Raw genomic sequence first — 19,041 nt, 5'->3', positions numbered from 1 at the left:
GGCTGCCTTCTCCCAGGGACGGCTGCAGGGGTGTGCAGCCGTGTGTGCAGGCACGGGTGCCCAGGGCTGTCCTTCAGAGCAGGGTCCCTGTGCCCCAGGGGGCTGTGTGCCAGGGCAGGGGCTCTGCCACCTGCCAGGGTCAGTGCTCAGCCTGCTTGGGGAGCTCCCCACAGCGCTGCGGCCAGAAGCTGGGGGTGGAAAAAAGAACCTTTGGCAGGGCAGGGTCCTTCTGCTGTCGAGAGAGTGCTGCATGGGTCAGGGCTGCTCACAGCTCCAGATCTCCACAGGATATTGGCAGAAGCAGCTTTTATAGAAGCCCATCAAGGCAGGGCCGTTTGTAAGGGAAGGAGCCTGTGCTTTCAGTCTCCTACTCTTGTTTGTGTGGGTGGGGAATTGGACATGAAAAGTCCTCTCTTGGTTGTGGAGGAGACACTTCAACTTCAAATCTTTTTTCCCTTAGAGGTGAATACATTTGAGTGTATAAAAATGAAGACCCCCATGGCTTGCAGACAGCCCCAGCATCACCTTTCCAGGCTCCTCAGGGTTGAGCTGATGATCCCATCATAGCCTGCACACCCAGAGATGCCCCTGGGCAGTGCCCTGCTGCTGGGAGGTGTCTGCAGGGCAGAGGTGATCACTCCTCAGGTGGGACGGGGTCTGTGAGGAGTGGCAGGGAGGAGGCGTGGGGACGGGGAAACAGCTCCTGGCAGGGACAGCTCCAGGCAGCAGAGACATGGGCAGGGGCTGAGGCAGAACTGCGACCAGAAGTGCTGTGTGAAGGGAATTGGGGCGCCTCCCTGCCATCCTTTGCAGTGCAGATGCTTCTGCAGAGCAGCCCCTGGTCTCCTCTTCCACCCAGTAGAGCTTCTGCCCTCCAGGCTGTAGGGACTTTGGTTGAGTCACATCCTTAGCAGCTAAATCCTAAGAAGGAGAAACTCACAAGTTCTGTGACTTCTGTTTGTCTGTCCCTGTTCTCCCTCAGCAGCAGCACTGGGGCATTTCTCCATCTTTCCCTCCTGTCCATGCTGCCTTTATTCTGCCCCTCACACTCTCTGAAGCAAGGGGGGTTCAGGTGCAGCTCACGCACCAGTGCTGCAGGTCTTGCCATGCAGTTGTGTCCACGGGAGCAAAGCCCATCAGCCTGTGTGAACCTGTGGGTCTGTGGACAGTGCAGTGTGTGGGGCTGAGGTGGGAGCTGTCTCTGCTCAGGTCACAACAGTTTTAGCACATCCAGGAGTTTCTCTGGGGTTGCCCTGCTGGAAGATGCTGAGCAGCTCCTCTTCATTTTAGTGGCTAACATCTGAGGGAAACAGTGAATTTCAGGAGCTGTCACCCCCTTTCCCAGGTGCCTGCAGCTATACAGCAGGGATGACTGCTTGGGAGCACGTGGGCAGAGCCCTGCTCCTAATGGCACATTTGGCCAGCGCAAACCAGAATGCCAGCCAGGGAGATGTATGAAGGTCCTGAAAGGAAGGGGAGGGACAATCTGTGCTTGGGGTGGTGGTTGGGGGGATGGAAAGCGTTTTTCTCAGAGCAGTCCTAACTTGTGAGTGTCATTTCCTCCTTTGGCAGTACCTCATGAACACAGGGATGAGATGTCCAACAGCAGCTCCATCACCAAGTTCCTCCTCCTGGCGTTTGCACACACATGGCAGTTGCAGCTCTTGCACTTCTGGCTCTTCCTGGGCATCTACCTGGCTGCCCTCCTGGGCAATGGCCTCATCATCACAGCCATAGCCTGCGAGCACCGCCTCCACACCCCCATGTACTTCTTCCTGCTCAACCTCTCCCTCCTCGACCTGGGCTCCATCTCCACCACTCTCCCCAAAGCCATGGCCAATTGCCTGTGGGACACCAGGGCCATCTCCTACCATGGGTGTGTGGTCCAACTCTTTTTCTTTTTGTTTTTGATGTCAGCTGAGTATTTTATTCTCACTGTCATGGCCTATGACCGCTACATGGCCATCTGCAAACCCCTGCACTACGGGACCCTCCTGGGCAGCAGAGCTTGTGTCCACATGGCAGCAGCTGTCTGGGGCTGTGGTGTCCTCTATGCTGTGCTGCACACTGCAAATACATTTTCAGTCCCTCTTTGCAAGGGCAGGGATGTGGACCAGTTCTTCTGTGCAGTTCCCCATATCCTCAAGCTCTCCTGCTCAGACTCCTATCTCAGCGAAGCTGGGCTTCTTGTGGTTAGTGCCTGTTTAGCATTTGCGTTTTTTGTTTTCATTGTGCTGTCCTACGTGCAGATCTTCAGGGCTGTGCTGAGGATCCCCTCTGAGCAGGGACGGCACAAAGCCTTTTCCACGTGCCTCCCTCACCTGGCTGTGGTCTCCCTGTATGTCAGCACTGGCATCTTCGCCCACCTGAAGCCCTCCTCCATCTCCTCCCCATCCCTGGACCTGGTGGTGTCATTTCTGTACTCGGTGGTGCCTCCAGCAGTGAACCCCCTCATCTACAGCATGAGGAACCAGGAGCTCAAGGATGCCCTCTGGAAACTAGCCCAAGGGATGATGTTTCAACAACAATAACTTGCTTCTCTCTCTCTGCACATTTCCCAGAGTTTGTCTTAGGCCACGAGTCTGCTTTTTCTCCCTTGTGATCATCCTACTTAAAGATAATTTGCTGGGCTTATCCTCTCTGTCTTGAGGTTTGATCTAGTTGAGTCTAACCCTGGCACAACACCATGTCAGATGTGGCCTGTCCAAATGCAATAAAAAGGCATCTTCAATAAAAAGGCCTCTCCCATGTGCAGTGCTTGAAGGCTGGGCACTTCCTCCAAAGGTGCTGCCAACAAAATGTCCAAGGAATTGGTGTCTTAAGGAGGTTTTTTTCCTTGTGTTCTCCCTGTGATTGGGGTTAAGCTCATGCTACCATTGGGTTCCATTGGACTGAAAGTTCTGGTTTTACAAGCTCTCTTGTTGATGTCCAGTGGCAGTGGAGATGGTGCATGGGCTCCCAATTACCTCCTCAGGCTGCTTCACATATGACAGGACTGATGGCATATAGTAGTCTGTCTCAAAAATGAATTTGGAGGGTTCAGGAGAGGATGGGGACTCGCAATGTGCCCAGGGCTGGGAGTGACTGAAGACTCAGAAGCTGAAACACCCTCAAAGGTGAAGTTCCCCAAAAGTAAACCACTGAATTGATGTATCTGAAAAGAAGGACTCTGCAGTTCCGTGGGAGTCAGTGGGGACCCAGCATGCACAGGGAAGGGAGACTGGAGAGATGCGGGAGCTTCATGAGGAGGCCCAGGGCTCTCGTGCTGTCCTGGGTAGTGGGGCTGGTGGGGGTAGAGAAGAGGTCAAATGCAGTTGGCGTTGAGGATCAGCTACAATACGGCTGCAGGAGAGCCTGGGAGTGACTGGCCTCTGTTTGCTTGTGTCGTTATTGCAAGCAGCATCCCTGGGGCTGATGGGCAGGATGAGACCCTACTCTGCCTCCCAGGAGATGCTGTGCCCTTCAGAGGGGCTGGGGCTGTGGTTGAATGGCCAGAGCTCTGCAGCACCCTGGGGTAGCACTTGCCGTGCGGCTAGCCTACACGGAGCTGCCCCAGTGGGCTGGACTGGGCTGGGCTGGGCTGTTGTAGAGGGCAGGGGAGGTGGGGGGAGCTGGGGAGAGGCTGGGCTGGGCTCAAAGGAGCCCAGGAGAGGAAAAAAAGGCCAATGTAGAGCTAAGGTGTGAGAGTGTGCAGGGTGGGGGCACCCAGCAGGGTGCTCACAGTGCAGAGTCAGGTGTCATGGTGAAGGAAGCAAGGTACCAAAGGTGCCAAAGAGGGGGGCCCAGTCTGTGCCATGTTCCCTGGACACCTCAGGGAAGTTCCCCTCGGAACACTATCCCAGATGAGTCCCACACACCGGCCATTTCCATGTCTGGTCATATACCCCAGGCCTTAGGAGGGACTTCAGCTGCATGGTCACCTCTGTCCTCCTCCTGGGCTCACTGATACCCAACTGCACCACCAGTATTAATAAAAAGGGAACCAGTTTGCTACTGACATTTATTACACACAAGTCCCATAACTCTTGCCACTGCTGGTCTCTCAGCCAAGCCTTTTCTCAGACAGCTCCAGCTACATCAGGTGCTTATGGCTTTTCTCAACAAATATTGAAAAAGTCCATTGATTGAGATTGCAGCAACTGGCCTGGGTCCTTGCTCCAGTTTTTATTCTGAGGAATTTCTCAAAAATGCATCCCTCTCAGCATCTCCTTGTCCATAATGTGCTCCAGGTCTCCACTGTCCTTCTGGCCTCTGCAGGACTTGCTCCAGTCTGTCAGGGTCTTTCTTGTGCTGGGGAGCTCCAAAGTGGATGAAGCAGTCCAGATGCCGTCCTGTGATGGATTAACCTTGGCCAGCAGCCAGCCACACACCCGGCTGTCAGACAACCCCAACAGGACAAAGGCAGAAAATAAATCGGAAAAGCTCATGGGTCAAGATAAAGTAAAGGAGATCAGTTACCAATTACTGTCACTGGCAAAGACGTGTTGACTTGCCGAGGATGAGTTTAGTTTATTGCCAATTCAAAAAGATTTGGATTGTGAGAAACAATGACAAAAATATTAAAGACCATTCTCCTCACACTTTCACTCAGGCTCAAATTACTCCATTGCTCCCAATTCACCTAATGACCCCAGGCCCAAGAGGAGCAGGGGGGATGGTGAAGAGGGGGTTAACAGTCACTAAAGAACAGCTCTGCCACTCTTTCCTCCTCACACTTCTCCCCTGCTCCAGCTTGGGTACTCCCCATGGGATCCCACCATATTTGCAGTACGAGGCTCTGTGTTCTTCATTTCTTTCTGTCTTACTTTCCTCCTTTACGCTCACAGAATAACAGAACTGTTGAGACTGGAGGGGGCCTCTGGAGATCATCTGCTTCAACCCCCAGCTGAGGCAGGGTCAGCTAGAGCAGCTTGCTCAGGACGTTGTCTAGGTGGGTTTGGAATTTCTCCAGGGATGGACACTCCACAACCTCTCTGGGCAACCTGTTCCAGTGCTTCACAGTCAAAAAGTCTTTTCTTGGGTTCAGATGGAATTGTATATGCATCAATAAGATGCCTCCAAGCCTTCTTTTTTTTGCAGACTGAAGAGTCCCACATCTCTCAGCCTTTCCTCCTGTGAAAGATGCTGCAGTCCCTTAAGCCAGCTTTGTGGCCCTTTGCTGGACTTGCTTTAGTAGATCAACCACTTTGTTGCACTGGGAAGCCCAGCCCTGGCCACAGCACTCCAGATGTGGCCTCGCCAGTGCTGGCAGGAGGTGAAGGATTACCTCCCTCCATCTGCCAGCAATAGTTGCACATGGAGTCATGCACTTCATTCTTAAGAGAGAAGCAAAAATACACTTTCTTGATATAAAACAGTGAGTTAACAAGGTTCAATGGTAAAGGCGACAGTGGTTTCACAACATTCGATGGCAAGGTACACTTGAGTATTTACTGCATAGAAGACGGGACAAAACTGTCAGGGAGACCCTCCCGTTGAGTCATGAGGTTCAGAAATGACCCCCTTTATTTCTAAACTCCTCCTCAGAGAGGATCTAGGTACGGCTGGATCCAGTCGTAGTCCCAGACTTGGTCAACGGTTTATGTCTAAAGGATTATATATGTCCGCAATCAATCCTTTATATCACTTAGCTAAGATTGCAAAGTTTAGCATGCTATTAGTCACTTCCCAAAGATCTGTTGCAGCAAGGAATCTCTCAACCTCCTGAGGAGTAACCTTGAGAGGCATCCCTGCTCAAGGGGAGATCTGGGCATGGAGCCTGCTGTTGTGCAGGAGAGCTCCAAGGGCTCTTGGGCTGCTCCATATTTATGGGGCTAAGATGATTGACTCATAGTCGTATTTGCCTACCGACCTTGGCTATAGCCCTTGGCTATTGTGTTATCTGTCTCCCGAGTCCACTTTGAGCCAGATGCAGCCATCACGACCAGAGGCATCCGTTGCGACTGCCACTGGTGCTTATCGCTTGAGCAGGGTTACGGGACACAAAGGGCAGGTGTCGGGGCGGGGGGGTGCACACTTTCACAGGGTGACATGTTTTTGTGAATTCAGATTTTTCTCTTGAGGAAACTGCGCTGCGTTTTTCACTTGGCTAATCAAAATGCTTTTGTCACATGTTTTCTGACCTGCTGGTCTCATCATTAAGACATCAGAGTTTAAGAAGACTTCTCAAAGGGAGTTAGCGAGAGCTGGAGAGACACAGTCAGCATCCTCAGCCCTCTGCCTGGAAGAGGATAGTCCTTCCCCATCTGTCAAACTGAGGTTCTTAAACATCTTTCAGCTGAGTCTCTTCTTCATCAGAAGCAACCTGCTACTGCAGTGCTGCTTGCTTGTAGCTCCCATGCTTCAAGTGTGCCCAGCAAGAAGCCTTTATGCTCTGGAAGGTGGGAAATGCAAAGGGAAGGCTCCATTCCCCAGGCAGCCAGAGCATTGCTCTGCTCCTGCGAGGGCTTGCAGGGTACTGGGAAGCAGTTCAAATGTCCCATGGATGCATCAGTGTCAGTGGTTTCATCGGCAGATGTGTTACTTCTGATGGGATTCACCCTTCATCATGATGTAAAAATGAATGATTCGGATCGAAGATATTCTCCCGGATCTTTGTGTGTGGACACAGCGTCAGGGGATGAGCTCTTACATGTGAGGAGAGCTGGGATTAATCTCTCTCACTAAGGCCTCAGAATCAAGTCATGCCTTGCCTTGCTTTGTTTTGATTGCCTCTCCTTGCCTAACCTTGCCTTGCTTTGTCTGCCCCTTTTGCATCCCTTCCCTCCTTTTCAACCTATTTCTTCTTCATGGTCTTACATTAAATGCAGGTCTTACAAGATCTGGACAAAGAACATAAGCAAGGCTGTTCTTAAAGGGGCTACTATTTATCCCTTTTCTTCCTTTTTTCTCGTCTATCGCCAGGGATTCTATTCAGTCAAATCACCTCTAAAAAAGGAAGTCAAGTTTCTTTTATCTATATGACAAACCCCAGTCATTCAGGCTCAAGGATTCTGTTCTCCCCTCTCTTTACAAACCTCGCTGCAGCAAGCAACCCATGTTAGATTTCCAAAGAGTCATGCAGATGAATGGCCTGCAGGTCAAGCTCGCCTACTCCTGCAATCATGTTTATGCTGATGTTAGTAGTCTTTCTCTAGGCTTGAAGCATGTGTGATGCTGGACGGGCCATCAGCATCCTCTAAGAGCCTGTTGTGTGGATCGTTCTGTATAGGGAAAATGCCCCAAAGAAAAGGCACGGAGAATCACACCGTTGGATCTGGATTCGTTCTTCGGGGACTTTTTCTGACCCCTCCAGCCTGCAGGGCCTGTGCTCTCCAGTATTCCTGCTCATCTACGTCGTGGTCCTCACATGGAACAGCCTGATTGCACTCACCACAGTGGACTCAAGCCTCCACGGCCCCATGGATTTCTTCCTGCGGAGCTTGTCCTTGCTGGAGATCTGCTATGCGTCAGTCACTCTTCCAAAAAAGCTGGTGGGTTTCCTGATGCAAGATGGCAGGATCTCCTGGTTTTGTTGGGCAGCATCAAATGCCTTCTCCTGGCTGCCCTGGCCTATGACCTATGGCCTATGACCGCTACAAAGCCACATGTGCCCCCCTGCACTATACCCTCATCATGAGCAGGGGTCTCTGCATCAGCCTGGTGGTGGGGTCGTGGGGTACCACGTACCCCACGTAGCAGTGCAAGTGCAAGTAGGACAGACCGACCAGGTGTTCACTTTGCCCTTCTGTGCATCCCATGACCTTCATCACTTTTTCTGTGATGTCCCCCCTCTGCTGGAACTGGCCTGTGCAGACACTTCCTGGAACCAAGTGATGCTGTACACCATCATCCTGCTATTTGCAATCCTTCCTTTCTCCTTAATAGTTCTTTCTTACATTAAAAGTATCAGGCCAGTTCTGAAAATACCTTCAGTTAAGGGCAGACACCAAGCCTTTTCCACCTGCTCTTCACACCTCGGGGTGGTGACGCTCTTCTATGGCTCAGCCACAGTCGTCTACTTAAATCGACATTCAAGGCATTCTGTAGACACCGACAAATGGATTTGATGGGTGGACTGTTTGGTGGGTGAGGAATTGGTTGGATGGTCACGTCCAGAGCATAGTGGTCAACAGCTCAATGTCCAGACGGAGACCGATGACAAGTGGTGTCCCTCAGGGGTCCGTATTGGGAGCACTACTGTTTAATATCTTCATCAATGACATAGACAGTGGGATTGAGTGCACCCTCAGCAAGTTTGCACCTGATACCAAGCTGAGTGGTGTGGTTGACATGCCCGTGGGGTGGGATGCCATCCAGAGGGACGTGGACAAGCTTGAGAAGTGGGCTCATGTGAACCTCATGAGGGTCCTGCACCCGGGCCTGGGCAACCCCCACTCTCCGTACAGGATGGGGGATGAAGGGATTGAAAACTGCCCTTCAGAGAAGGACTTGGGGGTACCGGTGGATGAAAAGCTGGACATGAGCCAGCAATGTGCTCGCGCAGCCCAGAAGGCCAACCATATCCTAGGCTGCACCAAAAGAAGCGTGGCCAGCAGGTTGAGGGAGGTGATTCTGCCCCTCTACTCTGCTCCGGTGAGACCTGACCTGGAGTACTGCGTCCAGCTCTGGAGCCCTCAGCACAGGAAAGACATGGACCTGTTGGAGCGGGTCCGGAGGATGGCCACAGAAATGATCAGAGGGCTTGAACACCTCTGCTATGAGGAAAGGCTGAGAGAGTAGGGGTTGTTCAGCCTGGCGGAGAAAAGGCTGCGGGGAGACCTCCTTGCAGCATTTCAGTACTCAGATGGGGGCTTATAAGAAAGATTGGGACAGACTTTTTAGCAGGGCCTGTGGTGATAGGACAAGGCGTAATGGTTTTCAACTAAAGAGGGCAGATTCAGACTGGATATAAGGAGGATATTTTTTTACCATGAGGGTGGTGAAACAATGAACCAGGTTGCCCAGAGAGGTGGCAGATCCTCCATCCCTGGAAACACTCAAGGTCAGGCTGGACGGGGCTCTGAGCAACCTGATCTACCTGAAGGTGTCCCTGCTCACTGCAGGAGGGGTTGGACTAGAGGACCTTTAAAGGTCCCTTCCAACCCAAACCATTCTAGGAGTCTACGATTCCATGATTCGATGATAAGAAAGTATGGTGCTGGGATATCTTAGGTGATTGAGGAGCAGTAGCTTTGAAAGAAGCTGGACGTGTTTCTCAGGGCTTCAGAGGTTTGGCAAATCCCCAGCAAACCACAGCTTTGTGTTAGAAGGAGAAGGCAGGGAGGGCAAAAAGAGATTCATAAAGCCTGGGAAATCCCAGGGTCAGAGCGAGGTGGGGAAGCAGCGGGGTGGCCAAAGTCTGCAGGAGAACTGCCGCAGGCGTGGGAGAGCATGGGCCAGCCTGTGGTGGGGATGAGGGAGGGCCTTGGTGGGGCTGGGACTTCCCCACCACAACCAAGATCTCTGTCCTCTCATCTCTCAATGCTGTCACTGCCACCAACAGCCATGAGGGGACACCATTGCCTTACAGCCCCATGGCCTGGTTGCCTCCTCATCCCCCACAGAGTTCAGGCAGTCCAAGGGTCGTCCTGCTCTTGTCATCGCACACCCCCACATCGCACTGCTCCATGAAGAGCCCTGAGCAACGCATGAGGAGCAGGATCTCCCTTCCACGTCCCAGGGATGGGAGCTTGCCCGTCCTTCTTGATGAGACACACCAAGGGCTCACGTATGTCCTGGTTTCGGCTGGGATAGAGTTAATCTTCTTCCTAGTAGCTCCTGTAGTGCTGTATTTTGGATTTGAGTATGAGAATAATGTTGGTAACACGCTGATGTTTTAGGTGTTGCTAAGCGGTGTTTACACTGGTCAAGGACTTTTCAGCTCCCCATGCTCTGCTGGGTGCACAAGAAACTGGGAGGGGGCACAGCCAGGACAGTTGATCCAAACCGGCCAAAGGGCTATTCCATACCATATGACGTCATGCTCAGTATAGAAACTGGGGGGCGTTGGCCGGGGAGTGGCGATCGCTGCTCGGGACTGGCCGGGCGTCGGTCGGTGGGTGGTGAGCGGTTGCATCACTTATTATTTTTTTCCCCTGGGTTCTGTTCCTCTCTCTCTCTTTTGATGTTTGCCTTTTCATTACAAATTATTATTATTATTAATATATATATATTTTCTTTTTCCCAATTATTGAACTGCGCTCGTCTTGACCCACGATTTTTCCTCGTTTTGCCCTTCCGATTCTCTCCCCCATCCCACCGGGGAGGGAGGGTGAGCGAGCGGCTGGGTGGTGCTTAGCTGCCGACTGGGGCTCAACCGTGACAAAATGGCATCAGAGCCACCTGCACGGTGCCTTTGTCACCTGTAACCAGTGCTGACCCCTTTGCAGTCCAAGGCAGCCCCCAGGGAGGCGTACCGCCGCCCGTGCTTCCCTTCATGGCTTCATCGGTGATGGCCCTCAGGGGGCCACTGACACCCTCAGAACCTTGGAGATTTTAATCAAATTTTAAACACTTCTTCAGCAGCTTCTTCAATCTTCCTTCGGTACCTGCAGTTCAGGAACTTGGCGTCAGAGGGCTCAGGGAAATGCAAATGCCCGAACACGCCATGGCTCTCTGCAGCTTCCTTTAATTCCTCCATTCTTCTGCGGTTCATGAGAGAGATGTCAGGAGTAGAGTCTAAAAGACAAGATTTGAAGACGAAATAACACTTGAAAAAGGGTTATGCTTTTCCCACTTTTCTTTTATTTTCCTGCTGACAGAATAAACAATATCACCAATCTCCACTTCATATTGATCCAGAGTCTCTCATGATGAAGTATGAATACGACGGACAAGCAAGACCCTTTCTGGCAGACGCTGCAGAGACACTCTTCATCCCACCACCCCCATCACCCCCCACTCTGCCATTTCTCTGCCCGCTCACCTCAGACTTACATCACTCATGTTAAAATCGAAGCTTTTCCCACTCCGTTTGGAGCTGAATGTCTCAGCATCGATTCCCATCTGCTTTCTTTGGAGAAGTGGCTGCAGACAGCCACAGCATTTCTCTTCATTAACAAAAACAAAAACACAACTAAAAAGGAAAAGAGTAGTTCGGGAAAGAATAAATGACATTCCTCAGCTGTCTATCAAGTTCAAGTTGCCTCCATTCAATTCCACTTCTACTTTTGAGTGGAAAATCTTCCCTGAGGTTAGTAGGAAAGGACAGAGAGAAAGGCGAGGAAGGAGTTGGCCAAAGAGACGGTCAGGCGACAGGAGCAGCAGCTTGAAACTGCCTGAAGCTCAAAGCAGCACCCGGGTACTTGGGAGGGGTCTGAGTGAATGGAGAGTAACGGGAGGAGGAAACTGGAAGGACTCTGGAAAATACATATGTGCCGAGAGTCTGCTGAGAAGATGACGGGAGAAATGGTCAGTTTAATCAGGACATGTGGAAATACCTAAAAGATTCGTGAGATTCACTAGACTCCATAGTGGAGAGAGTAGTGGTCAAGCAAGTGCTGGGAAGATCAAGGTTTCTTCTCCTGAGAGCAGCACCCGTCCGGGAAAGTTTCATGATGGCACCACAGGAAAACATGATTTCTCTACTAAAAGTATTGCAACATTTCAGCTGATGAAAATGTTCCCGCACTATGTAAATGTGGAGAAAATTGCCTCATCTTTGCAGGCCGAGCTCAGTTCCTGACCAGAAGCCTCCAGTGCCACTTGAGGAGGTCCTGGTGTGCCTGACAGACTCACCAGGGACTGGTGGTGACCACAAGGGGCCATGGGAGACCGGGACCCTCCCATTGAAACTGCAGAGGGAGGGGACACCAGGCATCGGTGCTCCTCCAACTCAATCCACCCTGATTGCCAAAACTGTTCTTAAAAAAAAAAAAAACAAACAGAAAAAGAAAAGAAAAAAACCCAAACGCAAACCAAACAGGCCCTCCTGCCCCACCATAGGACAAATATTTTGAAAGAAATCAAGAGGGAGTGTAAGAGCATAAGGAAGTTTAAAATATGAAAAGTGCAATAAGAGCTATCTTTTGCTTTATTTTTTTAATATTTATTTTCTTTTTCTATTTGCTTAGTTTCCAGTTCACCACGTCCCTCCAAGCCCAACCAGCCCATCATTCCTATACCCATCAACTTAGTCAACCATGCAGAATGCGCTGTCCTAACTCGTGATCCCAGAGGACGTGCTCAGGGACACACTCTCAACCAAACTGGGGCTAAGCAGCCTTTACTTCCCCAGCTCATCTTCTGGGACTTCTTGAAAGATGCTCGCAACATTTGCTTTTCGTCAGTCTTCAGAAAGTTCCCCTGATCTCCCTGACCTTTCAGAGATGATGATGAATGACACCACTGTGACACTGGCCTGCTCTCTCATCACCTGCGGAGGCAGCCCCTCTGGTGCCCTCGACTGTTCAGGGCTGAGTTTGCTCAAGTAACCCCTGACCCGACCCCCTTCCGCTGCTGGTTGTTGTCCTTGGGTTCTGCCGCCAGGTACAAAGGCCTTGAAGACCTTGCTGGGAAAGACTGAGACCAAGAGGACGCAGAGGATGTCAGACCTCTCTGCATCTACTCTCCCTGAATTCAGAAGTGGCCCCGCATTGTCCGTGTTTATTTTTTTACTCTTACTGAAGCAGCAGCACCTTAATGGTCCCCTTGGACTCCCTTGCAAGGGTCATCTCTAGGGAAGCTGTGGGGTTCCTAAAGCCATTCCTATTTCTGAATTCCTCCACATGAAGCGAGTCTCTGCATCCACCTCCTGGATGCTTCCATTAACCATGGAGCTTCCTCATGAGTTCCCTCTTCACCCAAGCTGCTCTTGTGAGCTATGCACTCACCACTGCTCTTCGTGGGCAATTCCGTCATTAAAGACAAGCTGTACTGAGTTGTCCTGCCCTTCACTGCTGCCCACGGGATCGCCACTAAAATCCCCCTGAACAGGCCCAAGTCTTCCCCTCTGAGGTCTGACACCTGCACTCTGCTCCTCTCCTTCCTCATTCTGCTCAGGAGCTGGACCCCCCTCTTTCATGGTCACCACAGCCAAGGATGACACTGGTTTTCACATCCCTGACCAGCTCTTCATGGTTTGCAAGGACCTGATGCAGGTGAGCATCATCTATGTTGATCCAGCTGGTGACTTTCCTAAGAAATTGCTCCCACCTCCTCCACAAACCCCTTGGTCTTTTTTGACAGTGCTGGGTTCCCCCTCCAATGAACGTCAGGGCAATTAACGTCCCCAGAAAGAGCCCCAGCTCACTCATCTGGAGACTTCTTTGACTTGCTTAAATAAGATCTTGTCCACCTCCTGCCCTTGATTGCAGGTTCTTGATCTCCCACCACCAGGTCGCCCTACCTGGCCCCTCCTCTGATCCTCACCCTCAAGGGCTCACCCAACCTCCTGACTCTCCCAGCAAGGAGCTCCATACATCCAAGCAGCTCCTTCACACAGAAAGTCTTCCTCTTCTGATGCTCCCAGCCTGTGTCTCGTGAAGAACCTTTATCCATCCATTGCAGCACGCGAGCTGTGTGAGGCGTCCCCCTGTGCCTCAGAAGTTGTTCCATCAATGTCACAGCTTGTGACAGACCATGGGGGTTCAGCTCCTCCTGTCTGTTCCCAGGCAGAGGACAGTGTTGCACACCTGGGCTGCAGCCCCTGAGCTGTGGCTCCAGGGCCATGCTCAGACTTGTCATGGTGAACAGTGGTACCAAGCACCCAAGAGTCCTTGTACACAAAAGCTTTGCTTCATGGCAGAGACATGCTGGAGCGGAAGGCAGATGGTGTTGTAAGAAAGAAATGAGGGGCTCGAGAAGAGAGCAATCCCTGCTGTGCCCAAGGTCAGAGAGAAACAGGGCTGGGCTGTGCAGCCCTGGCAGGAGAGGGCATTGCTGTGGGGGGGGTCTCTGCAGCCCTGCAGGGCCTTTGGTGGAGAGAAGCACTGCTGTCCTGGAAGGACAAGGTGCTGCTGAAAGTGTCCTTGGGTGTGGACATCCTGTGATCTAGTGACACTCTAAACTCCTTAGACTCTTTGAAGACCTTATCTTCAAGAGGGTAAGTCAAGGATGGGGGAGAAGAGAACCAGAAGAAGCTGAGAATGTAGGCCCACAAGTGGAGACCCCAGTGCAATGTGCTTCTTATTCATGCAGTGCCTTGCATCTCTGGATAGAGATGGGACAGAGCTGGCCTCACGGCAGGGGTGGGAATCAGTCACTTTCACCCACGCACCGAATTCATCTGAGATGCCGCCTGGGGTGTCTGTCACGCACCCGCTCTGGGTGGACATGGCTTTCCTGTAGGTCCTGTGCTGTCCCTGCCAGCCACAGGCAGTTTGGGTGGAGAGCCTTGGCCTCTCGCATGGCACTACAGGCCTGTATTTGGGCATTCAATGAGCAGCTGCCCTGCGTTAGGTTAGGCTAGGTGGGGATGTGTGAGACAGCTCTCGTTACAGACAACGGACAGCTAGTAAATGCAGCTAAAGGAGGGGAGAAAGAGAAAGACTTCACTCTCCCTCTGGCCCATAACTCCATTTGGTCAGCTGAACACCTCTAGAGGCGGCCCTGAACAGCGTGGGTAGGGACAGGTGGTGATGTCCTAAATGTGGGCATCTGCCGTCATTTCAGCGGGCTTCCTCACCAGGCTGCAGGATGATGCCCCCAGATGTTTCCCGCACCAGGTGTTTGTGTGTGAACTCCTGGTCTCCATCTCCATCACTGACCATGGGACCATAGACAAGGGGTGCAGGTGCCTGTTTTTAACAGGCGCCATTACTGAAGCAGGAGGCATCTCACCTCCTGTGGGTTTGTGGCAGGCATGGGAGGGAGCTGAGGTCCCTTCCAGCCCCAGGACTGCAAATGCAGGATGAGATGCCTCCATGGACTCAGCTGATTGCCTTCCCTGCGCATGGGCAAAGGACATCCCTCCCTGCCAGTGTCCAGGTGTCCTCTCTAATGCTGGGACAAGGAAGGGCGATTCTCAGACCTACGTGTGTCTCTGAGAGGAGAAAGGGCACTGCTGGAAAGAAACGTCTCTGCAGAGGTGAGACAGGCACCATGGGAGATTACTTGAGTGTCTTTGCAAGTAGGTTCCTGGAGAGCCCCAGGGACAGCTGGAGGGAGGGCAGGGTGGGGTGGGGGGCAGAGGAAGTGAGGTCTTGGGCAGGTCCTGTACTGCTGGGCTGAGACAGGCTCCTGGGAGGGAGGGAGCTGGTGGTAAGCAGGCAGCACTGCAGAGAGACAGCTCTGCCAAGGGGCAGCTCCTCTGCAAAGCGCAGCAGGGCGCTGGGAAAAGGAGTAGGGCAGAGAGAGCCTGAAGGCAGTCTGGAGTGGGAGGACAGAGGAGAGCTCAAAGGGAAGGAATCGTGACAGCCCCTGACACGGTAAGTCTCTTGGTGCAGGGCAATGCAGCTGCGGTTCCTGGAAGGCTCTCCTAAAGCTATCACAGCCTACAGCCTCCGAGATCTGTGCGGAGGAGTGCCAGTGCAGGGGCTCCTGTTAGACAAGTGTGAAGGGGTGAAGGCAGGGTGTGCAGCCAGAGCTGCCCAGGGCATTTCAGAGGGGACTTTTCCAGAGGAAGATCAAGGCAGGGGGTACCTTAAAAGGTAGAGATCATTCCTGAGTCTATGCTTTCCGTTTCCTGCTGCTGCAGGGAAACAGGAAAAGGCGCTGCTGTGTTTGGAGAGGGAGACTGAGAGTCCTGAGCTGCTGCACTGGGAGATCAGTAGGTCTGGTAGGAGCCAAGGAAACTGCTTTCACCCACTCCTCTACCTCCAGAGAGCACCAGCATCACCTCTGTTGTCCTCATCAGGGTTTGTCTGACCTGCTCCTTACTGCCTGCAAACGGGGAGTTCCTCTCGAGAGTGCCTGAAACTGGGAGGTTTCTTCAGGTCAGGGCTGAGCAGACAGTAGTTGGTGCTGGGGTCTGTGATCCCTGACAGGGAAAAATTGAGGGCAGAGAAACATTTCCCAGCAGGGATAGCTCCAGGCAGCAGGCACGTGGGCAGAGAGCTATAGGAAACTGCAAGCAGCAATGTCACGGGAGGGAGAATTTGGCAAGCTGCCTGTCATGCCCTCCAACGCAGCCCCCTTCCTCTGAGCAAGACCCCCGGTCTCGTCTCCCACCCAGCAGAGCCTCTGCCCTCAGGGCTGTGTGGTGCAGGGCAGGAGTTGCCTCCTCTGCAGCCGGAGCTCTGGCACAGCAGAGCTGCATCTCTCCTGACACGTGGCCACTTCCCTCTGCAGAGCCAAGGGGCTGAGAGCGACTGCCCTGGGATTTTGCTAGCTGGGAGGTGCTGTGCTCTGCTGGGGAAGGAGAAGGCTTTCCTGATTTTAGGAAACTGGATTTTAGGATGAGGATAATAGTGATAACACGCTGCTTCCCTGCTCTCCAGGTGCACAAAAAACTGGGAGGGGACACAGCCAGGATAGTTGATCCAAACTGGCCAAATGGCTATTCCATACCATATGACGTCATGCTCAGTACATAAACTGGGGGGAGTTGGCCGGGGGTAGCGATCACTGCTCGGGGACTGGCTGGGCATTGGTTGGTGGTTGGTGAGCAGTTGTGTCACTGGTTTTTTATTTCCCTGGGCTTTTGTTCCTCTCTTGCTCACTAGTTGTTTTCCTTCTCATTACAATTTATTATTATTTGTTGTTGTTGTTGTTCCAATTCTTAACCTGTTCTTATCTCAAGCCACAAGTTTTCTTACTTTTGCTCATCTGATTAACCTCCCCTGTCCCACCGAGGGGGGAGGGTGAGCGATCGGCTGTGTGGTACTTAATTGCCGACTGGGGTTCAACCACGACACTGCTCTTGAGGTCCCTGGCAATAAGAGTGCTGGTGTGGCACAAGGGGTGGGGGTGTTGGGTGCCTGCTCTGACGCTGACCTGGAGGGCGCTGCCCAGGAGGTGTTTCCATAGGACCAAGGTGCCCAAGGCCTCTCTTCATTTTCCAGGCTTGAGACACTGCAGTCAGTGGCTGGGCAATGAGACACTGCTTCCCTTAGCAGACATCACCTTAAGACACCAGGTTCTGCTGGACAGGGAGTGCTGGGGGGCTGTGAGCATCAGCCCAGAAGGGCATAGCTCTCCTGTAGGACCTTGGTGATGTCCGAGAGCACCTGATCTGCCCATGTGGATCAGCATCCTTGTCCTGGCCTCTTCATCCTACTCTGCAAAGCTGTGCTGGAAAGGAGAGGTGTTTGGAAATCTGCACCTTGAACTGGTCCCCTCTGCTCCCAGTCCAGTCCAGTTGCTTTTTCAGAACAACCTCTGTGTGTAGTCCTCCTCCAGCGGAGAGCGGTGCAAGCACAGAGCAGCTGGGCACCAGGCTGATGGACAGAGCAGCCGCCTGGATGGGAGCACTGACGCAGCTTTACACTGAGAGCAACGGGGCAACGGGGGAATTTGACCCTTTCCAAGAACATTTCCCAAGTGGGATGGGAGTGTCTGAATACTAACACACACTGTAACGAGACACATGTGCTGCACCTCATCTCCCACCTTCCTCTGTGGAAGAAAGCGTCCTTCTGAGCTTTTTACCCTCTGCTATAGTGCAGCCCAGGGATCCCCTCCCCAGGACCCCTCCCTCCAAACACACTGGGTGTTGCTGCCTCCATGTGTCATTGCTGTAAAGCAGGGCTGACCCTTAAGGAGCCCATGGGTAGAGGGCACTGCTCTGCACAGCACACTCAGCCACCACAAACCAGAGCTGAAGCCTCGGAGATGCACAACAGTCCCCCAGGAAAGAGAAGCACCCTTAGGTATTTCACAGTGAAGGAATGGAATTTTGCTCAGAGAAGCTTGTCTGAATTTTTCTGTTTTGTCTCTTTTGACAGTTTCCATGCCCAGAACAGGCAGATGTCCAACTGCAGCTCCATCAATGAGTTCCTCCTCCTGGCATTCACAGACACACGGGAGCTGCAGCTCTTGACCTTCTGGCTCTTCCTGGGCATCTACCTGGCTGCCCTCCTGGGCAACGGCCTCATCATCACCGCCATAGCCTGCGACCACCGCCTCCACACCCCCATGTACTTCTTCCTGCTCAACCTCTCCCTCCTCGACCTGGGCTCCATCTCCACCACTCTCCCCAAAGCCATGGCCAATTCCCTGTGGGACACCAGGGCCATTGCCTATGCAGGATGTGCTGCACAGTTCTTTCTGTTTGTCTTTTTCATTTCAGCAGATTTTTATCTTCTCACAGTCATGGCCTATGACCGCTACGTTGCCATCTGCAAACCCCTGCACTACGGGAGCCTCCTGGGCAGCAGAGCTTGTGTCCAAATGGCAGCAGCTGTCTGGGGCTGTGGTGTCCTCTATGCTGTCCTGCACACTGCCAATACATTTTTCATACCATGCTGCAAGGGCAATGCCCTGGACCAGTTCTTCTGTGAAATCCCCCAGATACTCAAGCTCTCCTGCTCAGATGCCTACCTCAGGGAAGTTGGGCTTATTGTGGTTAGTGCCTGTTTAGTCTTTGGATGTTTTGTTTTCATTGTGCTGTCCTATGTGCAGATCATCAGGACCGTGCTGAGGATCCCCTCTGAGCAGGGACGGCACAAAGCCTTTTCCACGTGCCTCCCTCACCTGGCTGTGGTCTCCCTGTTTGTCAGCACTGGCATATTTGCCTCCCTAAAGCCCCGCTCCATCTCCTCCCCATCCCTGGATGTAGTCGTGTCATTTCTGTACTCGGTGGTGCCTCCAGCAGTGAACCCCCTCATCTACAGCATGACGAACCAGGAGCTCAAGGATGCCCTCTGGAAACTGGCCCAAGGGACGCTGTTTCACCGACAATAACCTGCCTTCCTTTCTCTGCACATTTCCCAGAACTTCTCTTAGGCCAGGAGTCTGCTTTTCCCTCTTGTGATAATCCTGCTTATAGATAATTTTCTGTGTTTATACTCCATGCCCTGAGGTTTGATCCTGTTGTGTCTGACCCTTGCACAACACTGTGTGAAATGTGGGATGCCCAATAGCAGCTCTTGAATAAAAAGGCATCTCCCAGGTGCAGTGCCTGAAGGCTGGGCTTGTCCTCCAAAGTTGCTGCCAGGAAAATGGCTGAGGAATTGGTCTTTA

General features: G+C 52.4%; 1 protein-coding gene and 1 pseudogene across 1 annotated transcript; both read left to right on the top strand.

Annotated features, from left to right (window-relative positions):
- The first annotated feature begins 6,480 nt into the window (after positions 1–6,480).
- Positions 6,481–8,048, top strand: LOC142403468 (olfactory receptor 10AG1-like; annotated as a pseudogene).
- A 9,778-nt stretch (positions 8,049–17,826) lies between these two features.
- Positions 17,827–18,762, top strand: LOC142403467 (olfactory receptor 14A16-like). The gene has a single exon (XM_075489711.1). The coding sequence runs from the start codon at positions 17,827–17,829 to the stop codon at positions 18,760–18,762; it is 936 nt and encodes a 311-aa protein (XP_075345826.1).
- The last annotated feature ends 279 nt before the right edge of the window (positions 18,763–19,041 follow it).

Source organism: Mycteria americana, unplaced genomic scaffold, assembly GCF_035582795.1.
Source record: "Mycteria americana isolate JAX WOST 10 ecotype Jacksonville Zoo and Gardens unplaced genomic scaffold, USCA_MyAme_1.0 Scaffold_29, whole genome shotgun sequence".
In the NCBI taxonomy this organism is placed as follows: Eukaryota; Metazoa; Chordata; class Aves; order Ciconiiformes; family Ciconiidae; genus Mycteria; species Mycteria americana.
This window is presented reverse-complemented; position numbering and strand designations above follow the sequence as displayed.